Raw genomic sequence first — 18711 nt, forward strand, 5'->3', positions numbered from 1 at the left:
GACGCCCAACACCTCATCTTTTTGGATCTCAATGTGACCCAGGCTATCTACACACCCTTCCCCAGACACAACATCCACCAATTCCTTCTCTTTGGTGAATACTGATGCAAAGTATTCATTTAGTACCTTGCCCATTTCCTCTGGCTCCACACATAGATTCCCTTGCCTATTCTTCAGTGGGCCAACCCTTTCCCTGGTTACCCTCTTGCTTTTTATGTATGTGTAAAAAGCCTTGGGATTTTCCTTAACCCTATTTGCCAATGACTTTTTGTGACCCCTTCTAGCCCTCCTGACTCCTTGCTTAAATTCCTTCCTACTTTCCTTATATTCCACACAGGCTTCGTCAATCCCCAGCCTTCTAGCCCTGACAAATGCCTCCTTTTTCTTTTTGACGAGGCCTACAATATCTCTCGTTATCCAAGGTTCCCGAAATTTGCTTATCCAAGGTTCCCGAAATTTGCCGTATTTATCCTTCTTCTGCACAGGAACATGCCGGTCCTGAATTCCTTTCAACTGACTTTTGAAAGCCTCCCACATGTCAGATGTTGATTTACCCTCAAACATCCGCCCCCAATCTAGGTTCTTCAGTTCCCGCTTAATATTGTTATAATTAGCCTTCCCCCAATTTAGCACATTCACTCGAGGCCCACTCTTATCCTTGTCCAGCAGCACTTTAAAACTTACTGAATTATGGTCACTGTTCCCGAAATGCTCCCCTACTGAAACTTCTACCACCTGGCCAGGCTCATTCCCCAATACCAGGTCCATTACAGCCCCTTCCCTAGTTGGACTGTCTACATGTTGTTTTAAGAAGCCCTCCTGGATGCTCCTTACAAACTCTGCCCCGTCTAAGCCCATAGCACTAAGTAGTCCCAGTCAATATTGGGGAAGTTGAAGTCTCCCATCACAACAACCCTGTTGTTTTTACTCGTTTCCAAAATCTGTCTACCTATCTGCTCCTCTGCACAGTGGCAGCAGTCTGTACTATCTACGAGATGCACTGCAGGAACTCACCACCACTCCTCAGACAACAGATTCCAAACCCACGACCATCTAGATGGACAAGAGCAGCAGACACATGGGAACACCACCACTGGAAGTTTCCATCCGAGTCACTCACCATACTGACTTGGAAATATATTGCGTACTTCATTGTGGCTGGGTCAAAATTCTGGGACTCCCTCCCTAACAGCACTGTGTGTGTACCTACACCACATGGACTGCAGCGGTTCAAGAGGCTCCTGCTCACCCCTCCCACTTGCTAAACCCCCTGACATGGAGATCACCCCTCCCACCCCCCGACTTCCCAGGATGTCCCTGGTACTTACCTGAAGTGCGATCCCAGGACTTAGGTTCTGGCATGGCACTACAATCCCTCTTTTGGTCACTGCGATGCTGTGCCTAGAGTAGTGAGAGAGTTGTCGTCCAATCTGATTATTTGACAGCTCGTCTAGGCGGGACTTTTGTCCTAGGGTGAAGCCCCACTGACTGCTAATCAATTCTCAGTTGAACGTAAAATGGCAGTGGGCCTATTAGAGTTGGTGGGGACGCATTCCCCAGCAACTCAGGATGGCAGGTGCTGAGTGCTCGCCATCCAGCAAATTTAGCCCTATGACTAACTTGCTGCTTACACCCATATGCTGCAGACTTGTGGATACTGAGAATCATAGGATCCCTCAGTGCAGAATTTGGCCGATTGGGACTGCGCCAACCCTTTGAAAGACCACCCTACCTAGGCTAAATCCGCTGCCCTATTCCTGTAACCCCACCCTGAGGGCAATTTAGCATGGCTAATCCACCTAACCTGCACACCTTTGGATTGTGGGAGGAAACTGGAGCACCCAGACGAAACTGAAACCCATGCAGACATGGGGAAAATATGCAAACTCTACACAGAAAGTCACTCGAAAGTCAGAATTGAACCTGGGTCCCCGGCACTGTGAAGCAGCAGTGCTAACCATTATTCCACTGTGGTTCCCCTCCAGGACTGAGAATCTGGGGTTACTTGTAGTCCCTGTCTTGGCCACTGCGCTACTGATGCTGCTGGGTCTACAGAGCTGCCAACCAATCGCATTGATGGGCAACTCTCTAAGATGGAACTTTCTGCCGAGTGGGGGGGGGGGGGAGTAGAAGCCCGATCTCCAGCCTATTAATGCTCCTTGGAGCGGTAAATAGCTTCAGGGAAGCGCCAACTCTTCAGGTGGCGAGACGGGAAACACTGCCAACAGAAAAATCCTGCCTTAAGCGTGGAACCTCTGGTCAATTCAGTTGATTCCCCATTGATTGTAATTTATGGGACCACTGGTCAAACATAGGATCACTGACAGCGACCTTGAGATTTCCATGCTATTCTGCACACACATAGACTACAGATATTGCTGCTAGTTTCTGTTGTGTAATGCTGGCAGATTCACTATCACAACCACCTTAAAATCTCGACCAATAAATTTAAGTGTTGAGGTTTGTGGGAACGATAGTGGGGGGAGGTTTGAACAAATAGCATTTGTGGATTTTGTGAGAGCAGAAGATAGTGCATCGGAGAAATTAATTCTCGAGGTGATGAGAATGTGAATGTTCAGTAGCTGTGGGGTGAACTCAAGATGGAACAGGTTGTGAAGGTGAAGGTAAACAAATGGTAATGAATTGGACTTAATGCTCAGTGCTGAACAGCACAGAAGGAAATCCAGGATCTCAGGTTTTTCAGCAGAGGGACCAAGCATAAGATGATGTAGTTGTGTTTTGGCAGTGTTTCGCTAGGGCGATGTCCATGGTACTCAAAACACAGGTGGTGCAGAGTCCAGAGGTGGCGATCTTTGGAGTGTTGGAAGAGCCGGGAGTTCAGGGGGTGAAAGAGGCTGATGTTTTGGCCTTTGCCTCCCTGGTAGCCCGGAGACAAATCTTATTAATGTGGAGGGACTCGAAGCCCCCCGAGTGTAGAGAGCTGGGTTAGTGACATGGCTGGGTTTCTTAGCCTCAAGAAAATAAAGTTCTCCTTAAGAGGGTCAAAGGTAGGGTTCACCCGGAGGTGGCAGCCGTTCATCAACGTTCTTGGGAAAAATTAAAATGTCAGCAGAAGCAGAATTCAAAAAGCGGTGGGGGGAGAGGGCCAGACTGTTGTTTTATTGTTGGGGGCTGATAAGATTGTGATGGGTGTGGAAATGTTTATTGTACCATGTTTTTGTTGCCATTATTGTTATTATTATAAAAATTGCAAATACCCTAATAAAAAAAAGAATTTGTGTAAAGCACGACTTCTCTTCTAACGTGCCATTGACCTCCTGATCACTGCTCCCTGATGTGCTGAAAGTTTCATCATTTTAAGGGAACAAAAATCAGAGAGTATGCTGTGATGTATCTCCCATCGTCCTCTCCACAATAACATTCACATGTGGCTCTCTCAACCTTTGCTTGAAATGTAGCCTGAGGAGATCTGAATGAGGTAGAAGAAAATGACTCAGAAGCATGTTTGCCGACCAGCAGCAGACATTGCACACATGGATTCACCGTGAGGTGAATAAAAGGTCTTGATTAAGTAATAGGGTATGGCATCAGTGCAAATCAGCTGCAATTCATTTTCTATTGATTGGCCACCATGCCTTTGACAGGAACCCCCAAATAGATGTGTAATTGGGGTTCTTGCCAATCTGGCAGCATCTGTCGAGAGAGAAAAGAGCTAACGTTTTGAGTCCAATGACTCTTTGTCAAAGCCATTGGACTCGAAACGTTAGCTCTTTTCTCTCCCTACAGATGCTGCCAGACCTGCTGAGATTTTCCAGCATTTTCTTTTTGGTTTCAGATTCCAGCATCCGCATTAATTTGCTTTTATTCTTGCCAATCTTTTGCCATGTTTAGAAGAATGAGAGGGCTTTCCAGGTTAGATACTGAGTGGCTGTTTCCCATGGCTGGGGAATCGGGAACAGGGAGTCACTGTCTCAGGGTAAGAAGTCAGCCGTTAGAACTGAGATGAGGAGGAATCCCTTCATTCAGCACTTTCAAGCCGAGCATTGATAGATTCTTGTGCACCACATAAATCAAGGGATATGGGGATAGTGAAGTTGATGTAGAATTATCTTTGTGAATGGTGGAGGAGGCTAGAGGGGACAGTATGGCCTGATCCTACTCCTATTTCATGTGTTTTATGAGGTACCATGGCTGATCAGAAGCGCCAAGGAAATTCAGGGCCTTGCTTCAGTAGACCACTCAACAAAAATAGTGCAACTTCCTTCCTTTCAATATTTCTGCTTGTTATTTTCAGAATGTCATGACGGAATCATTTTTTAAAGTATTTCTGGTAAATCGTAAACTCGATGGTTTGATTGTAAGTCAGTTGAAATGTTTAGCAATTCGCGGCACTTTATATTTGCTATCAAATGTACATTTCGCATATTTGAGATGCAAAATCTTGTTTGTCAGCCCATACCTTTAGATTAAATGGTATCTCCCAAAGCCAACATCGTAAATATCTAGCTGATTCTGTCTCCGATTTTCGTTGCCATGGGTATAACTTGCAGCCTCTATGGTGCACAATAAGCAGATATACCTTCCTGAGAGTACAAATGGCATTTCGCAACATTGATGAGTCAATATGAGCTCCCCTGGTTTTGTTTAAAAAATACACAACTGCATTGACTTGGGGTGTGGTCTTTGTTTTTATGGTGTGGTGACTTTATCCATGCTTAGTTGATGGTTTGAAACTAGGCTCAAGCTGAAAAAGAAAAGCAGGTTTTATAGCCTCCCTAGAGTGCAGAAGGAAGCCATTCGGCCCATCAAATCTGCCCTCACCCTTTGAAAGAGCACCTAGGCCCACTCCCTGCCCTATCCCCCTAACCCCAGCTGACCACATCTTTGGACACTAAGGGGCAATTTAACATGGCCAGTCCACCTAATCTGCACATCTTTAACTCTGGGAGGAAGCCGAAGCACCCGGAGGAAACCTACGCAGACACAGGGAGAATGTGCAAACTTCACACAATCACTCAAGCCTGAATTGAACGCGGCTCCCTGGTGCTGCAAGACAACAGGCTGCCCACTGTGCGACCCTCCTGTGTCAGTATTAACATCTCAAATTTTGGACTTGTAAAAAATAGTCCATGCACAAAAACTGCATTTTGTGACCTTGTCATCTAATCCTTCTGTGAGTGTTACAGCGCGAGAAAGAGAACTTGCAACTGGCCCAAAGTCGCTCACTTACTCTTCTTGTTTTGCAGTTCAGAAGGAAACCTTCTATTTTGTGGGATGGAAAATGGAGCTGTGCGTATCTATCCTCTTTCCTTCAATGATTACGATCTGAAATCTATGCAAATATACTGGAGCCTCAGTATTCATGACAATGATAATGGACACATCAAACGAATCTGCATCAGTTATGATGATCAGTTTTTGGTGACATGCGGGGCTGATGGCAACATCTTTGCTTTCAGTATACTTCCCCAGGAGGACATTGCAGAATTAATGAGAGGAAGACAAGCCCGGGTGCCATCTCCCAGGGTGAGCATCCCAGAATGGATTGTAGATATGCACTAGAACTCATAACAATCTCACTGACTAAATGGATAATTTATTAAACTATTTTCTACCTGAGCACGTGGGATGTTGGTTCATTCCTACAGAAGGTTCGGGGATGGCAGTGGCTTAGCGTATTGTCGCTGGACCGAAATGTACTGCTCTGGGAACCCAGATTCGAATCCCACCATGGAAAATGGTGAAATATGAATCCAATAAAATCTGGAATTAAAAGCCTAATGATGAACATGAAACAATTGCCAATTGTTCTAAAAAAACATCTGGTTCACGAAAGCCCTTTAGGGAAGGAAATCTGCAATCCTTACCTGGTCATCTTTATACGTGACTCCAGACCCACAACAACATGGTTGACTCTTAAATGCCCTTTGAAATAGCCTCAGTTCAAGGGCAGTTTGGTGATAATAAATGCTGGCCCAGCCACATCCCATGAATGAATTTGTAAAACTTTTAAGCGGAGCAGCCTTTGAATGGCTCGATCCCTTGCTTTGCTACATCACATCTTCAGTTTAACATAAATTTTCAATACTGCTTCCCCATCTCCTCATAGGCAGACTTGGTGCAGATTTTGTGTTTACTTCTTTTTAGGAATAGCAGCACACCATTCAGGCCAAGCCAAACCCGTCCTCAGTAGTCTCCTTCTCAAACATGACTAGCCCAAAGGGCTTTAGTCACGATATGTGGTTAAGTGTCACCTCATGCTGATACAATCTCTGTCTCCAGTGAAGATTAGAATGAAAGGAAATATTGGATTGGATTGGATTGGATTTGGTCATTGTCACATGTACCGAGGTACAGTGAAAAGTATTTTTCTGCGAGGAGCTCAAACAGATCATTAAGTACATGAAAAGAAAAGATAAAAGAAGAAAATAAATAATAGGGCAATTTAAGGTGCACAATGTAACTACATAACACTGGCATCGGGTGAACATAGAACATAGAACAGTACAGCACAGAACAGGCCCTCGATGTTGTGCCGAGCATTGTCCGAAACCAAGATCAAGCTATCCCACTCCCTGTCATTCTGGTGTGCTCCATGTGCGTATCCAATAACCGCTTGAAAGTTCCTAAAGTGTCCGACTCCACTATCACAGCAGGCAGTCCATTCCACACTCTAACCACTCTCTGAGTAAAGAACCTACCTCGGACATCCCTCCTATATCTCCCACCCTGAATCTTATAGTTATGCCCCCTTGTAACAGCTACATCCATCCGAGGAAATAGTCTCTGAACATCCACTCTTATCTATCCCCCTCATTATCTTATAAACCTCTATTAAGTCGCCTCTCATCCTCCTCCGCTCCAAAGAGAAAAAGCCCTAGCTCCCTCAACCTTTCCTCATAAGACCTATCCTGCAAACCAGGCAGCATCCTGGTAAATCTCCTTTGCACCCTTTCCAATGCTTCCACATCCTTCCTATAATGAAGTGGCCAGAACTGCACACAATACTCCAAATGTGGTTTCACCAGGGTCATGTATAGTTGCAGCATAACCCCGCGGCTCTTAAACTCAAGCACCCTGTTAATTAACGCTAACACACTATAAGCCTTCTTCATGGTTCTATCCACTTGAATGGCAACCTTCAGAGATCTGTGGACATGAACCCCAAGATCTCTCTGTTCCTCCACATTCCTCAGAACCCTGCCGTTGACCCTGTAATCCGCATTCAAATTCAAAAACCAAGTAAAGTGCATCGACAGGCTGCCCTTTATCCACAGTACATATTACTCCTTCAAAAAATTCCAATAAATTGTTTAAACATGATTTCCCTTTCACAAAACCAAGCTGATTCTTCCTAATTACTTTGAATTTTCTAAGTGCCCAGCTATAACCTCCTTAATGATTGATTGTAACAACTTCCCCACGACAGATGTCAAGCCATCTTGCCCATAGTTTCCTGTTTTGTGTCTGCCTCTCCATTCTTGAATAGAGGGTTATATTTGCTGCTTTTCAGTCTGATGGAACCTATTATAAGGTTTCGAAAGGAGTCCACCCGGAGCCAAACCGATTGAGTCAAAGAAAAAGGTTTAATGCAACAGAACAAGAGCAGTTACCCTACTACATGAGCCAGCTCACAGTTCATGGCCCTCTGGTTTTACACAGAATGTAGAAGGGGGCGCCCCGCCCCTCAGTGGGGGAATGTGTATTCCCCATAACCTTTGGGAATATCAAATCCCCAATCTCATAATTGTCCCATAACCTGCTTAAGGTTTCATTAGTGTCCCCATGACCTGCTGAATGCCAGGTTATGAAAAACCTTTCCAGAATCTAGAAAATTTGGAAAATTAACACCGACATGTCTACTATCTCTTTTAAGACCCGAGGATGGAGTTCACTTTGGCTCTGGTTCAATTTTAGAAATCTTTAATACATAGTAACCGGTGTACAACGACAAGTTGTCATTCTTGAAACTGCAATATCTCCTGACGCTTTACACACATCCAAAGTGTTTGCAATCACAAATGGTAGACTACAGGGGACAACACGCCTGTGCCTCCATAACAGGTCAACCCAGCCGTCACGTTTACATTAGATCCTCTGTTGGTAATACTGTAAATTCTTAGGCACAATGTTCTGGTATCTGGCGTTTGAGCACATAATCTAGACTGATAAAAAAGCTATCTTGAGCCTTTTTGATTGTCTTGTTTCTATCTATGTATTAGCTATTAGTGATCTTTGTACACGGGAACCCAACGCCCTTTGTTCCTAGTCCCTGTTGAGAAATGTTCTTGATTTTCTGTTGAGAACAATTTCTGATTTATCTTTTGTGGATCCAAACTTCACCACATTGAACTCTGCAGGGGGTGAAATTTGCCTGCGGCAGCAGTGCAAAACAAACTTGGAACATATTGCCAATTGTTAAAATTACAAACCATGTAAAAGTGACAGTTAATTAGGAAATCAGTCTCCAAATAGAGTTTGAACTATGATTTTGTGATCTTCTGTGGAAAAAAGATCAAGTACAGTGAAAAATTGGCAGCCAATTCATTGCAAGCCCATTTTGTACTGCTGCTTGGAGAGCAATTTAGCCCTTATCTTTCACTGTTTTGCCCACACACTTAATCAGTTGATGTCCCTTTATACTTCCTGTTCCCATCTACAGAAATTGCTCCTGTCTCCTGACCTAGTGTCATCTGCAAACTCGAATATATAACTCACTATTCATTCATCAAAGCAATTGATATACCTATTGCACAAAATTTTGAGGGGAATAGATAGGGTGGACAGGATAACATTGTTCCTCTTGATGGAGAATTCTAGAACCAGGGGACATAGATGCAAGTTAAGTGGCAGAAGGTGTAGAGAGGACATGAGGAAGAACCTTTTTAATGCAGAGGGTAATGGGTGTCTGGAATTCGATGCCTGGGTTAGTAGTGGAGACAGAGATCCTAAACACTTTTAAAAGGTACCTGGATCTGCACCTTAACTACACTAAGCTACAGGACTATGGATCAGTTGCAGGGAGGTGGGATTAGAAAGGGCACCTGGGTGTCCTCAGGCTGGCATTGCCAAGATAGGCCGAATGGCTTCCTTCTGTGCTACAACATTTCTATGATTCTACCTGGTGAAAAGTTGAGACTGTAGTACTGACCCCTGTGGAATATCACTTGTCACATCTAATCAATCAGAGTATGTTTGCTTATATCTCTATCTCCCACCTCCCAACCAATTCCAACTCATGCCAAAAGGCTATACCTCAACTCCATTCATATTTTTCCAATAATCTCTGCCACAGAATTGTGGTGTTGGGTGCTCTGAGGTACAGATGAACCAACACGGTTGCGATTGGTACAACACAGTTTTATTCCAACTTGTTATTTACAGATCTGTCTTGGTACTCCGCAAGTGGTGACTCTCTGAGTGTCTTGTTAATCAGGTCCTGTCCTTGTCCTTGTCTCCAGATGGACTGTCCACCAGGTGTTGTGTTTCTTGTCTTATACTGTCTCTGCCCTTGTCTGTGATTGGCTGTCGTGTTATGTGTGCTAATTGGTCTGTTGGCCTGTCTATCATGATGTGTATGTTTGAATATCATGACATCCCCCCTTGTTTACAAGATTATGTGCCTACGTGGTTATAAATATGAATGTGTCATGAGTGCAGCTAAAGGTGTGTGTGCGTGATATTTACAGCATGTACATGTGGCGTAACTATATACATGGGGCGATGTCAGGTGTGGCATGCTAACGAGGTTGTACCATAACAAAAGAAGAAAAACTTTGAAGTGTGGTCCGGTCAAGCGAGATCTGGAACGATAAAACAGTAACATGTTACAATACAATAGTTGCTAAACTTTGACGTGTGAACAGTCTCATAAGTCCAGTCTAGTAGGTGGGCGACGAATTCGGGTTGACCGCCTCAAGGGTGGGTCGAGAATCACCGGCTGAGGTGCGAGCCTGGCCACGGGTGGCGATAGAAGGGGCATGGTATATGGCAGCTCCACGAAGTCACTGTCAGGAACCAGTGGAGGATCCGGTGTCTGTGTATGGTTCCGTTGCGAGCGTGGAAGTAGGCGAAGGGCTCGCCGATTGCGCCTACACACGGATCCATCCGGCATGCATACCAGGAACGAGCGGGGAGCCACGTGTCGGAGAACATCGGCAGGTGCTGACCAGCCACCATCTGGTAGATGAATGCGGACTTTGTCTCCAGGGGCCAGGGGGGGAAGATCAGTTGCCCTTGTGTCGTACGAGCTCTTCTGGCGATCACGCTGCAGTTGCATCTTATGCAGTACCGGAGCATGGTCTGTTGTTGGTGCCAGGATGGAGGGCACAGTTGTTCTGAGGGCGCGACCCATCAGCAGCTGTGCTGGCGAGAGACCCGTGGCTAGCGGGGCCGAGCGATAGGCCAGCAGAGCGAGGTGAAAGTCCAATCCGGCAGCAGCAGCCTTGCAGAGGAGCCGCTTGGCAATGTGAACATCCTTCTCCGCCTTTCCATTGGACTGGGGATGCAGAGGGCCGGACATCACGTGTGTGAAGCCATACGAGGCGGCAAAGGACGACCATTCATGGTTGGCAAAACAAGGCCCATTGTCCGACATGACAGTCATCGAAATGCCGTGGCGAGCAAAGGTGTCTTTGCAGGCCCTGATGACAGCAGACGACGTCAGATCGTGTAGGCGTATGACTTCTGGGTAATTGGAGAAGTAGTCCACTATGATAACATAGTCCATGCCAAGCACGTGAAATAGGTCGACACCCACCTTCGCCCAGGGGGACGTCACCAGCTCATGGGGCAGAAGCATCTCAGGAGGTTGCGCCGGCTGAAACCTTTGGCAGGTTGTGCAGTTGAGCACCATGTTGGCAATATCGTCACTGATGCCCGGCCAGTATACCGCCTCTCGGGCCCTCTGTCTACACTTCTCGACCCCCAAGTGGCCTTTGTGTATTTGATTGAGAACCAGCTGGCGCATACTGTGCGGAATGACGATCCTGTCTAGCTTCAGAAGGATCCCATCAATGATGGCTAGGTCGTCCCGTACATTATAGAACTGCGGGCACTGCCCTTTGAGCCATCCTCCCGTCATGTGGCGCATCACTCGCTGTAAAAGGGGGTCGGCCGCTGTCTCTCTGCGTATGCGGGCCAGACTGGAGTCGTCAGCCGGCAGATTTGCCGCTGTCAAGGCCACCTGTGCCTCGACCTGACATACGAACCCCTCCGCATCTGGTGGTGTACTCACTGCTCGGGATAGGGCATCCGCCACGTTGAGGTCCTTCCCTGGAGTGTAGACCAGTTGGAAGTCATACCTCCTGAGTTTAAGTAGGATGCGCTGGAGGCGAGGGGTCAGGTCGTTCAGGTCCTTGTTTATTATGTTGACCAGGGGGCGGTGGTCAGTTTCGACTGTGAATCGTGGAAGACCATATACAGAATCGTGGAACTTGTCCAAACCAGTTAGCAAGCCCAGGCATTCTTTTTCGATTTGCGCGTAGCGCTGCTCTGTGGGGGTCATAGCCCGTGATGCATAGGCAACCGGGGACCATGACGACGTGTCATCCCTCTGCAGGAGCACTGCTCCAATGCCGGATTGGCTGGCATCAGTTGAGATTTTGGTGGGACGAGACGTGCCGAAGAACGCCAACACTGGTGCCGTGGCAAGTTTGTGTTTGAGCTCCTCCCATTCCAGCTGGTGTGCATGTTGCCACTGGAACTCTGTAGATTTTTTTACGAGATGGCGCAGAGCCGTTGTGTGGGAGGCAAGGTTGGGAATGAATTTCCCTAGGAAGTTGACCATGCCAAGGAATCGTAGGACAGCCTTCTTGTCGGCCGGCCGCGGCATGGCTGTGATGGTGCTCACCTTGTCTGCATCTGGATGTACCCCTGACCGGGAGATGTGGTCCCCCAGGAACTTCAATTCGGTCTGGCCAAAGGCGCACTTGGCTCGGTTGAGGCGCAGGCCATTTTCCCGTATGCGGGCAAAAACGCGTTGGAGACGATGTATGTGCTCCTGCGGTGTGGTGGACCAGATGATGACACCGTCCACATATACGCGCACCCCTTCGATGCCTTCCATCATCTGCTCCATGATTCTGTGGAAGACCTTGGATGCCGAGATGATGCCAAATGGCATCCGGTTGTAGCAGAATCTGCCGAAAGGGGTGTTAAAGGTTGCATAGCTTTCGGCTGGACGGGTCCAGTTGGATCTGCCAAAACCCTTTAGAAGCATCCAGTTTGGTGAATATCTTGGCTTGGGCCATTTCACTGGTGATCTCCTCCCGTTTATGTATGGGATAATGTTCCCGCATAATGTTATTATTTAGGTCTTTAGGGTCTATACAGATGCGGAGCTCGCCAGAGGGCTTCTTGACACACACCATGGAGCTGACCCATGGCGTGGGCTCCGTGACCCTGGATAGGACCCCTTGGTCCTGGAGATCCTGCAGCTGCAGCTTGAGGCGGTCTTTAAGTGGTGCAGGAACCCTGCGAGGTGTGTGAACGACCGGGATGGCGTCCGGTTTGAGGCGAATACGGTATGTGTACGGCAGTGTTCCCATGCCTTCGAATGCCTCCTGGTTGTGGGCGAGGAGCGATTGGAGCTGTGCGTTGAACTCAGCATCCGGGAAGTCAGATGTGTCGTCTGGAGAGAGAGACAGAATTCGCTGTACAAGGTGGAGAGCCTTACATGCCTGTGCGCCCAGCAGGGAGTCCTTCGATGAGCCAACTATTTCAAACGAGATTGTGGCCGTGTGTGTTCTGTGTGTCACCTGGAGCTGGCAGGATCCCATGGCCGGGATAACGTTCCCGTTGTAGTCGACCATCTTGCACCGGGGCGGCTGGATAGGTGGTCTGACCTTCATGGCATAGAATGCTGAACATGCTATGAGGTTGGCGGATGCGCCAGTGTCCAGGCGGAAAGTGATCGGCGATCGGTTGACCGTCAGGGTGGCACTCCATTCATCGGCCGGATTGATGGTGTTGACCCGGTTCACATCAATGACCGCAACCCGGAAGGCATCTTGGTCATCTGTGTCGTTGGGTTGGATGTCCTGATGTGTAGGCTGGACGGTTCGCACGTGTCTGCGAGGTTGTCGGAGATGTGGAGGATCCATCGGTTGAACCGCTCGACAGTAGGCAGCGTAGTGGCCCATCCTGCCGCAGCGTAGGCATTGTCGGTTTTTTGCAGGACATTGCCCTTTTAAATGTGCAGCTCCACAGTTGCCGCACGTCATGACGTCATGGCGTTCGTTACGCCACTGCGCATGCGCAGTTCGGTCTTGCGTCGGGCGCACCTGCGCAGTGCGTCCCTCGATGTTGCCGTTGGTTTTGGCGCGCACAAGCGCGGGAGACCTCGAAAAGCGCGCGAAACGGCCACCCTCGTCCGGGCTGCGGGCCGGGAGAAACTCGATTGCCTGGATGCGTTCGGCCTCGTGGGCGGCCTGGCTTGCCGATTCGATCGCTAGGGACCCCCTCCGTGCCGATTCGGTCGCCTGAAATTGGGCAAAGCGGCTGGTCGCATTTTCATGGAGGACACAGGCTTCCACCGCAGATGCTAAGGTCAGGCCTTTAATTTTAAGAAGCTGCTGGCGTAGGCCACTGGAGGCAACGCCAAAAACGATCTGTTCCCGGATCACGGACTCTGAGGTGTTGCCGTAACCGCAGGACTGCGCGAGTATGCGGAGGTGCGTCTGAAAGGGTTGAAAGAGCTCATCCTTACCTTGCAGGCGTTGCTGAAAGATATACCACTCAAAGCTTTCATTTACCTCAACGTTGAAGTGCTGGTCGAGCTTGAGGAGGACCGTGTCGTGTTTAGATTTGTTCTCGTCTTCCGCGAACACCAAGGAGTTGTATACATCGATGGCGTGCTGACCTGCGGTAGTGAGGAGCATGGCAATCTTTGTTTCGTCCGAGGCACCCTGTTTTTCGTTGGCTCGCATGTACAGTTCAAATCGCTGCTTGAAGAGCTTCCAATTGGTGCCCAGGTTCCCAGCGACTTGCAACGGCTGCGGTTTGTTGTTGATGTCCATGGCTCAGGATGGCAGATTTGCTGGCAGGTATCGATTCACTCACTGGTATCATGTGGTGTTGGGTGCTCTGAGGTACAGATGAACCAACACGGTTGCGATTGGTACAATGCAGTTTTATTCCAACTTGTTATTTACAGATCTGTCTTGGTACTCCGCACGTGGTGACTCTTCTGAGTGTCTTGTTAACCAGGTCCTGTCCTTGTCCTTGTCTCCAGATGGACTGTCCACCAGGTGTCGTGTTTCTTGTCTTATACTGTCTCTGCCCTTGTCTGTGATTGGCTGTCGTGTTATGTGTGCTAATTGGTCTGTCTATCATGATGTGTGTGTTTGAATATCATGACAAGAATGTTATCAAATACCTTTTGATACTTTCTATGTAAGAGTTATCCAGCCACAAGTGAGGATCTGTCCATACGTTATCACCCCTTAGCCTGTGTACACAGTTTCCATTGTGCACACTGACAGCACATTCTCAAATCACTCACACACACATACTTAACACATTTCACATTTGTGTGCACAGGCACAGACATTGACACACACAAACACAACAACAGAATTTGTTACAGCTTGTCAAACTAAACACTATCCAGCGGTCGAAAATTGACCCGATATGCTTATTTTTTTTCTCCAACAGAGAGATCTTGCAACAGACAAAATAGCAGATGATATTGATGACCCAAATGCCTACAGGTATGTTGGCATTTAGAAAATAACAAATATGAAACTGTAGCCTGTGGATGTAGCTGTGAAGATGTACAGATTTGAATTTGTTGGTGCAACCTGTTCATCAGGCCCCCCAGAATTTTGTGGCAGCATATAAAGCTCGCTTTTGTAGGAGTATGGAACTGTGACAGGTCGATCCAGGTCTGAGGAGATTAATAAGTGTATTTATGTGGAGTAATTATCAGTTTCCTTGCCTGGAAAAGTTGAATTCTTATGCTTGTTTTCAAATTCCTTTTTGGCCACACCTCTCTGTAACCTTTTCCAGCCCCACATCCCTGTGAGATTTCTGTGCTTCTCCAGTTTAGCCCTGAGTTGCATTGCTAATTTTCGTTGCTGCACCATTTGATGGCTGTACCTTTAGCTGCCGGGATCCAATTTTTGCAAATTCATCAACTCCTTGCAATATCCCTGCCTTACTCTGCTCCTTGAAATTGATCCTTTAAACCTACCTCCCTCATCCAACTCTTAGTCGCCTGTTGTCTTTATATAGCTCCATGCCATATTTTGTTTGATTACACTCCAATGAAGCACCTTGTGATGTTTTAATATGTCTTATTTAAATATAGATTGGTTTTATTGGAGAATTATCTGGTGGAGCAGATCATCACCTGTTGTAGAACTCGGCCTCCTCACATCCCATTGGCATTTAAAAAAAATTCTTTCACGGGATGTGGGCGTTGCTGACTCTGCCAGAATTTATTGCCCCATCCCTTAATTACCCTTGAGAAGGTGGAGATGAGCTGTCTTCTTGAAACGCTGCAATCCATGAATGAATAGATTAGTAATCAGATGGGTGTTTTAAAGTTTAGGTTATCTGTTCTATTAGATTACTGCCCTTTATCTTCTGTTCCATCATTCCAATAGATCACCTTAACTCCACTTATCCGTCTTGGTTCTGTAATCTTAAATAGCCATACAAAACAAGGAGTTCTGAATACAGTTTTGGTCTCCTTATTTGAAAATAAATTGTGTTGGAATTTCCGATGACGGGGATGTGCTGAGCAGTTGTTCATCAGGTGGCTCGCCTCCAAAAGACAAGAAAGTAGACACTTTTAGCCAAAATTAGCCCACAGACATCGAACTAAAGCATCCCCTCACCCTCAAACAGCAAAGAGACCAGGAAGCAACAATTCCAGAGGCCGCAGTGACACCAGAAACGGTGGCAAAGGACAGGAGCGGTGAGCGAGCGGGTGAACGAATCCACGAGGCGAGGGGTCCCGGGCCATTCCCGAGAGAGAAAGACCAGCGACCCAAAAAACGAGCCCCCCCCCCCCCCCCCCCCCCCCCCCCCCCCCCCGCCTGCCCCGCCCTCCCAGGATGGATGGAAGATGTTCCTCACGAGAAAGCTGAAAGAGATTAAAGAGGACATAAAGGTAGAAATCAAGGCAGCAGTCAAATTGGCAGTGATGGAGCCGCTGGCCACCATGCAGGTGGCCCCCGCCAAAATTGGAAAGAGATTGGAGGCACAGGGGAGCACGATATAGGAGCTGGAGGAAGCCTTGATGGATCAGAGCGATCGAATCATCACCCTGGAGGCAGAAAAAGAGGTTGGTGGTGACTCGGGGAACCTGAAGGGGAAGGTGCAGGACCAGGAAAACTGTTCAAGACGTCAGAACATCAGGATAGAGGGCCTGCCAGAAAGAATCGAGGGCAGCGACCCAACCGACTATGTGGCCGAGATGCTGGGGAATCTAGTGAGGAGAGACAGCTTCCCCAAGCCGCCGGAGATCAACAGGGCCCATAGAATGCTCCAGCCAAAACCCAACCCGGGGGAGCTGCCGAGACTGATCATTGCCAAGTTACACTGATACCAGGACCAGGAAAGAATCCTTCCCTGGGCAAGGCAAATGAAGCTCTGCAGCTGGCAGGGGCATAGGGTCAGAGTTATAAAGACTTTGGGGAAGACCTGGCAAAGCACCGGGCAGAATTTAACAGGGCGAAGTTGGCCCTGTGTACCCTGTGCAAGAACCGTATCAAATTTGGGATGCTGTACCCAGCCAGGCTCTGGGTAACGTATCAGAACAGAGGACATTATTTTATTGCCCCTGCAGATGTGGACGGGTTCATCCAAAAAAACGGACTGGATAAGCAACAAAGGAGGTGGACACAGAGGAGGCAGAGAAAATTAATGGACACTTTGCGTGGGACTGTAACGCCTCGCTCTGAACCGGGGAACTAGTTCGTAGAAAAGAGGGGGCAAGTACAGCAGAGTGCAGGAGAGGGTGAGGAGGAGACAGAGGGGAAATCGACATAGCGGGCAGAGGAGGGGGTCAGACCGACCCTAGGAGTGAGGCTACCACACTAGTGGGAAAGCTTGCCCCAGGAGATGCGAGTGAAAGGGGGTCGCAGAGCATCTCTCGCCGGGGAGCGAGTGCCTGGTGAAGTCGGGGGGCTTACCACCAAGGGGGGAAACCAGAGGGGCACGTGGGGAGGGAAGAGAGGGGGGCAACAGTGGGTTGGGGGATAGCAGAAAGAAGGGGAAACAAAACCCGAGAGGGAACAAAGCCGCAGTGGGGAGAAAGGCTCTTGACTGGCTTCAACTGGTCACTCGTGGTAACGTGGAACAAGGTGGCAAGGTATACACAGTTGACGGCCATGTTGGGTGGCCCTTGAACAAAGGGAAACCCTGGAACGCAGGGCCCCGGCCTCATGGGCAGCAAGGTAGCACAGTGGTTAGCACAATTTCTTCACAGCACCAGGGTTCCACGTTCGATTCCTGGCTTGTCTGTGTGGAATCTACACATTCTCCTCGTGTCTGCATGGGTTTCTTCCGGGTGCTCCGGTTTCCTCCCACAGTCCAAAGATGTGCAGGTTAGGTGGAGTGGCCATGCTAAATGACCCTTAAGAGTCCAAAAAAAGGTGAGGTGGGTTACTGGGTTACAGGGATAGGTTGGAGGTGTGGGCTTAAATGGTGTGCTCTTTCCAAAGGCTGGTGCAGACTCGATGGGCCGAATGGCCTCCTTCTGCACTGTAAATTCTATGTTCTATGGATGGCCCCCAAACAAAGGGAAACCCTGGGGCGCATCCACAAGGTAAGTATGGTTGATCCCGCAGGAAGAGGGGAACAAAAGCCCCCCATCAGAATAGTCACCTGGAACGTCAGGGGACTTAACGGCCCAGTGAAAAGATTCAGAGTCTGCGCCCACCTGAAAAGTATGAAAGCTGACATAGTGTTCCTCTGACAGACACACCTGAGGGAGAAGGCCTGACTGCGGGTAAATAAAGAATGGGTGGGACAGACCTACCATTCATGTTATAGGACGAGAGCTAGGGGTAGCCATACTACTGAGCAAGAGGATGGCATTTAATGCGACAAAGACGATTACAGACCCAGGGAGATGGTACGTCATGGTCAGCGGTGTGCTGGACGGGGCACCGGTTGTCCTAGTCAACATGAAGGCGCCCAACTGGGATGACTGATCATGGGGGCGGGGGGGGGGGGGGGGGGGGGGTCTTTAACTGTGTACAGGACCCACTGACGGACAGGTCAAACCCCAAAATGGTGAAAACGGCAAGCATGGCTTGAGAACCAGGGACATTTATGCAGCAGATGGGGGCGGTGGAGGTTCATGCACCCTGGTGAGCAGGAGTTCTCATTTTTTTCACAAGTGCACAAAGTCTCTATCCATATCGACTTCTCTGTAGTGGGGCAATTGGTGCTTCCAGGGATAGTGAGGGCAGGAAGTCAGAAGGTAGTAAAGAGGGGACAGAAACAAAAGCTAGTAAGGAGAAAAGTGGAAGGCAGAGAAACAGATTGAATTGCCTAGTATGGCAGGGAGGTAGGAACCAGAGCAGTAGGTCAGCGGGAGAAATAACTGAGGGAGAGCTACACACTAAGGCCAGTAAGACTAAGAGGAAGAGCATGCAGGGAATTGTTGGTCAGTGCAGCGGGGCTGGTAGGCTGAAGTGCATTAGTTTCAATGCGAGGAGTATTTCAGGTAAGACAGCTGAACTTAGAGCTTGGATTAGTACGTGGTATAATGATGTTGTTGCTATTATAGAAACC

At 48.1% G+C, this 18711-nt stretch overlaps 1 protein-coding gene across 2 annotated transcripts in view; it reads left to right on the forward strand.

The window, feature by feature from the left end:
* The window catches only part of LOC140428191 (cilia- and flagella-associated protein 44), a 371239-nt gene that overhangs the window by 215777 nt on the left and 136751 nt on the right, over positions 1-18711 (forward strand). For both annotated transcript variants that reach the window (XM_072514361.1, XM_072514362.1), the window contains 2 exons: positions 5208-5487; positions 14617-14672. In XM_072514361.1, coding sequence (XP_072370462.1) covers positions 5208-5487; positions 14617-14672 — 336 coding nt within the window. The remainder of the gene's footprint in view (positions 1-5207; positions 5488-14616; positions 14673-18711) is intronic.

Source organism: Scyliorhinus torazame, chromosome 8 (assembly GCF_047496885.1).
Source record: "Scyliorhinus torazame isolate Kashiwa2021f chromosome 8, sScyTor2.1, whole genome shotgun sequence".
NCBI lineage: Eukaryota > Metazoa > Chordata > Chondrichthyes > Carcharhiniformes > Scyliorhinidae > Scyliorhinus > Scyliorhinus torazame.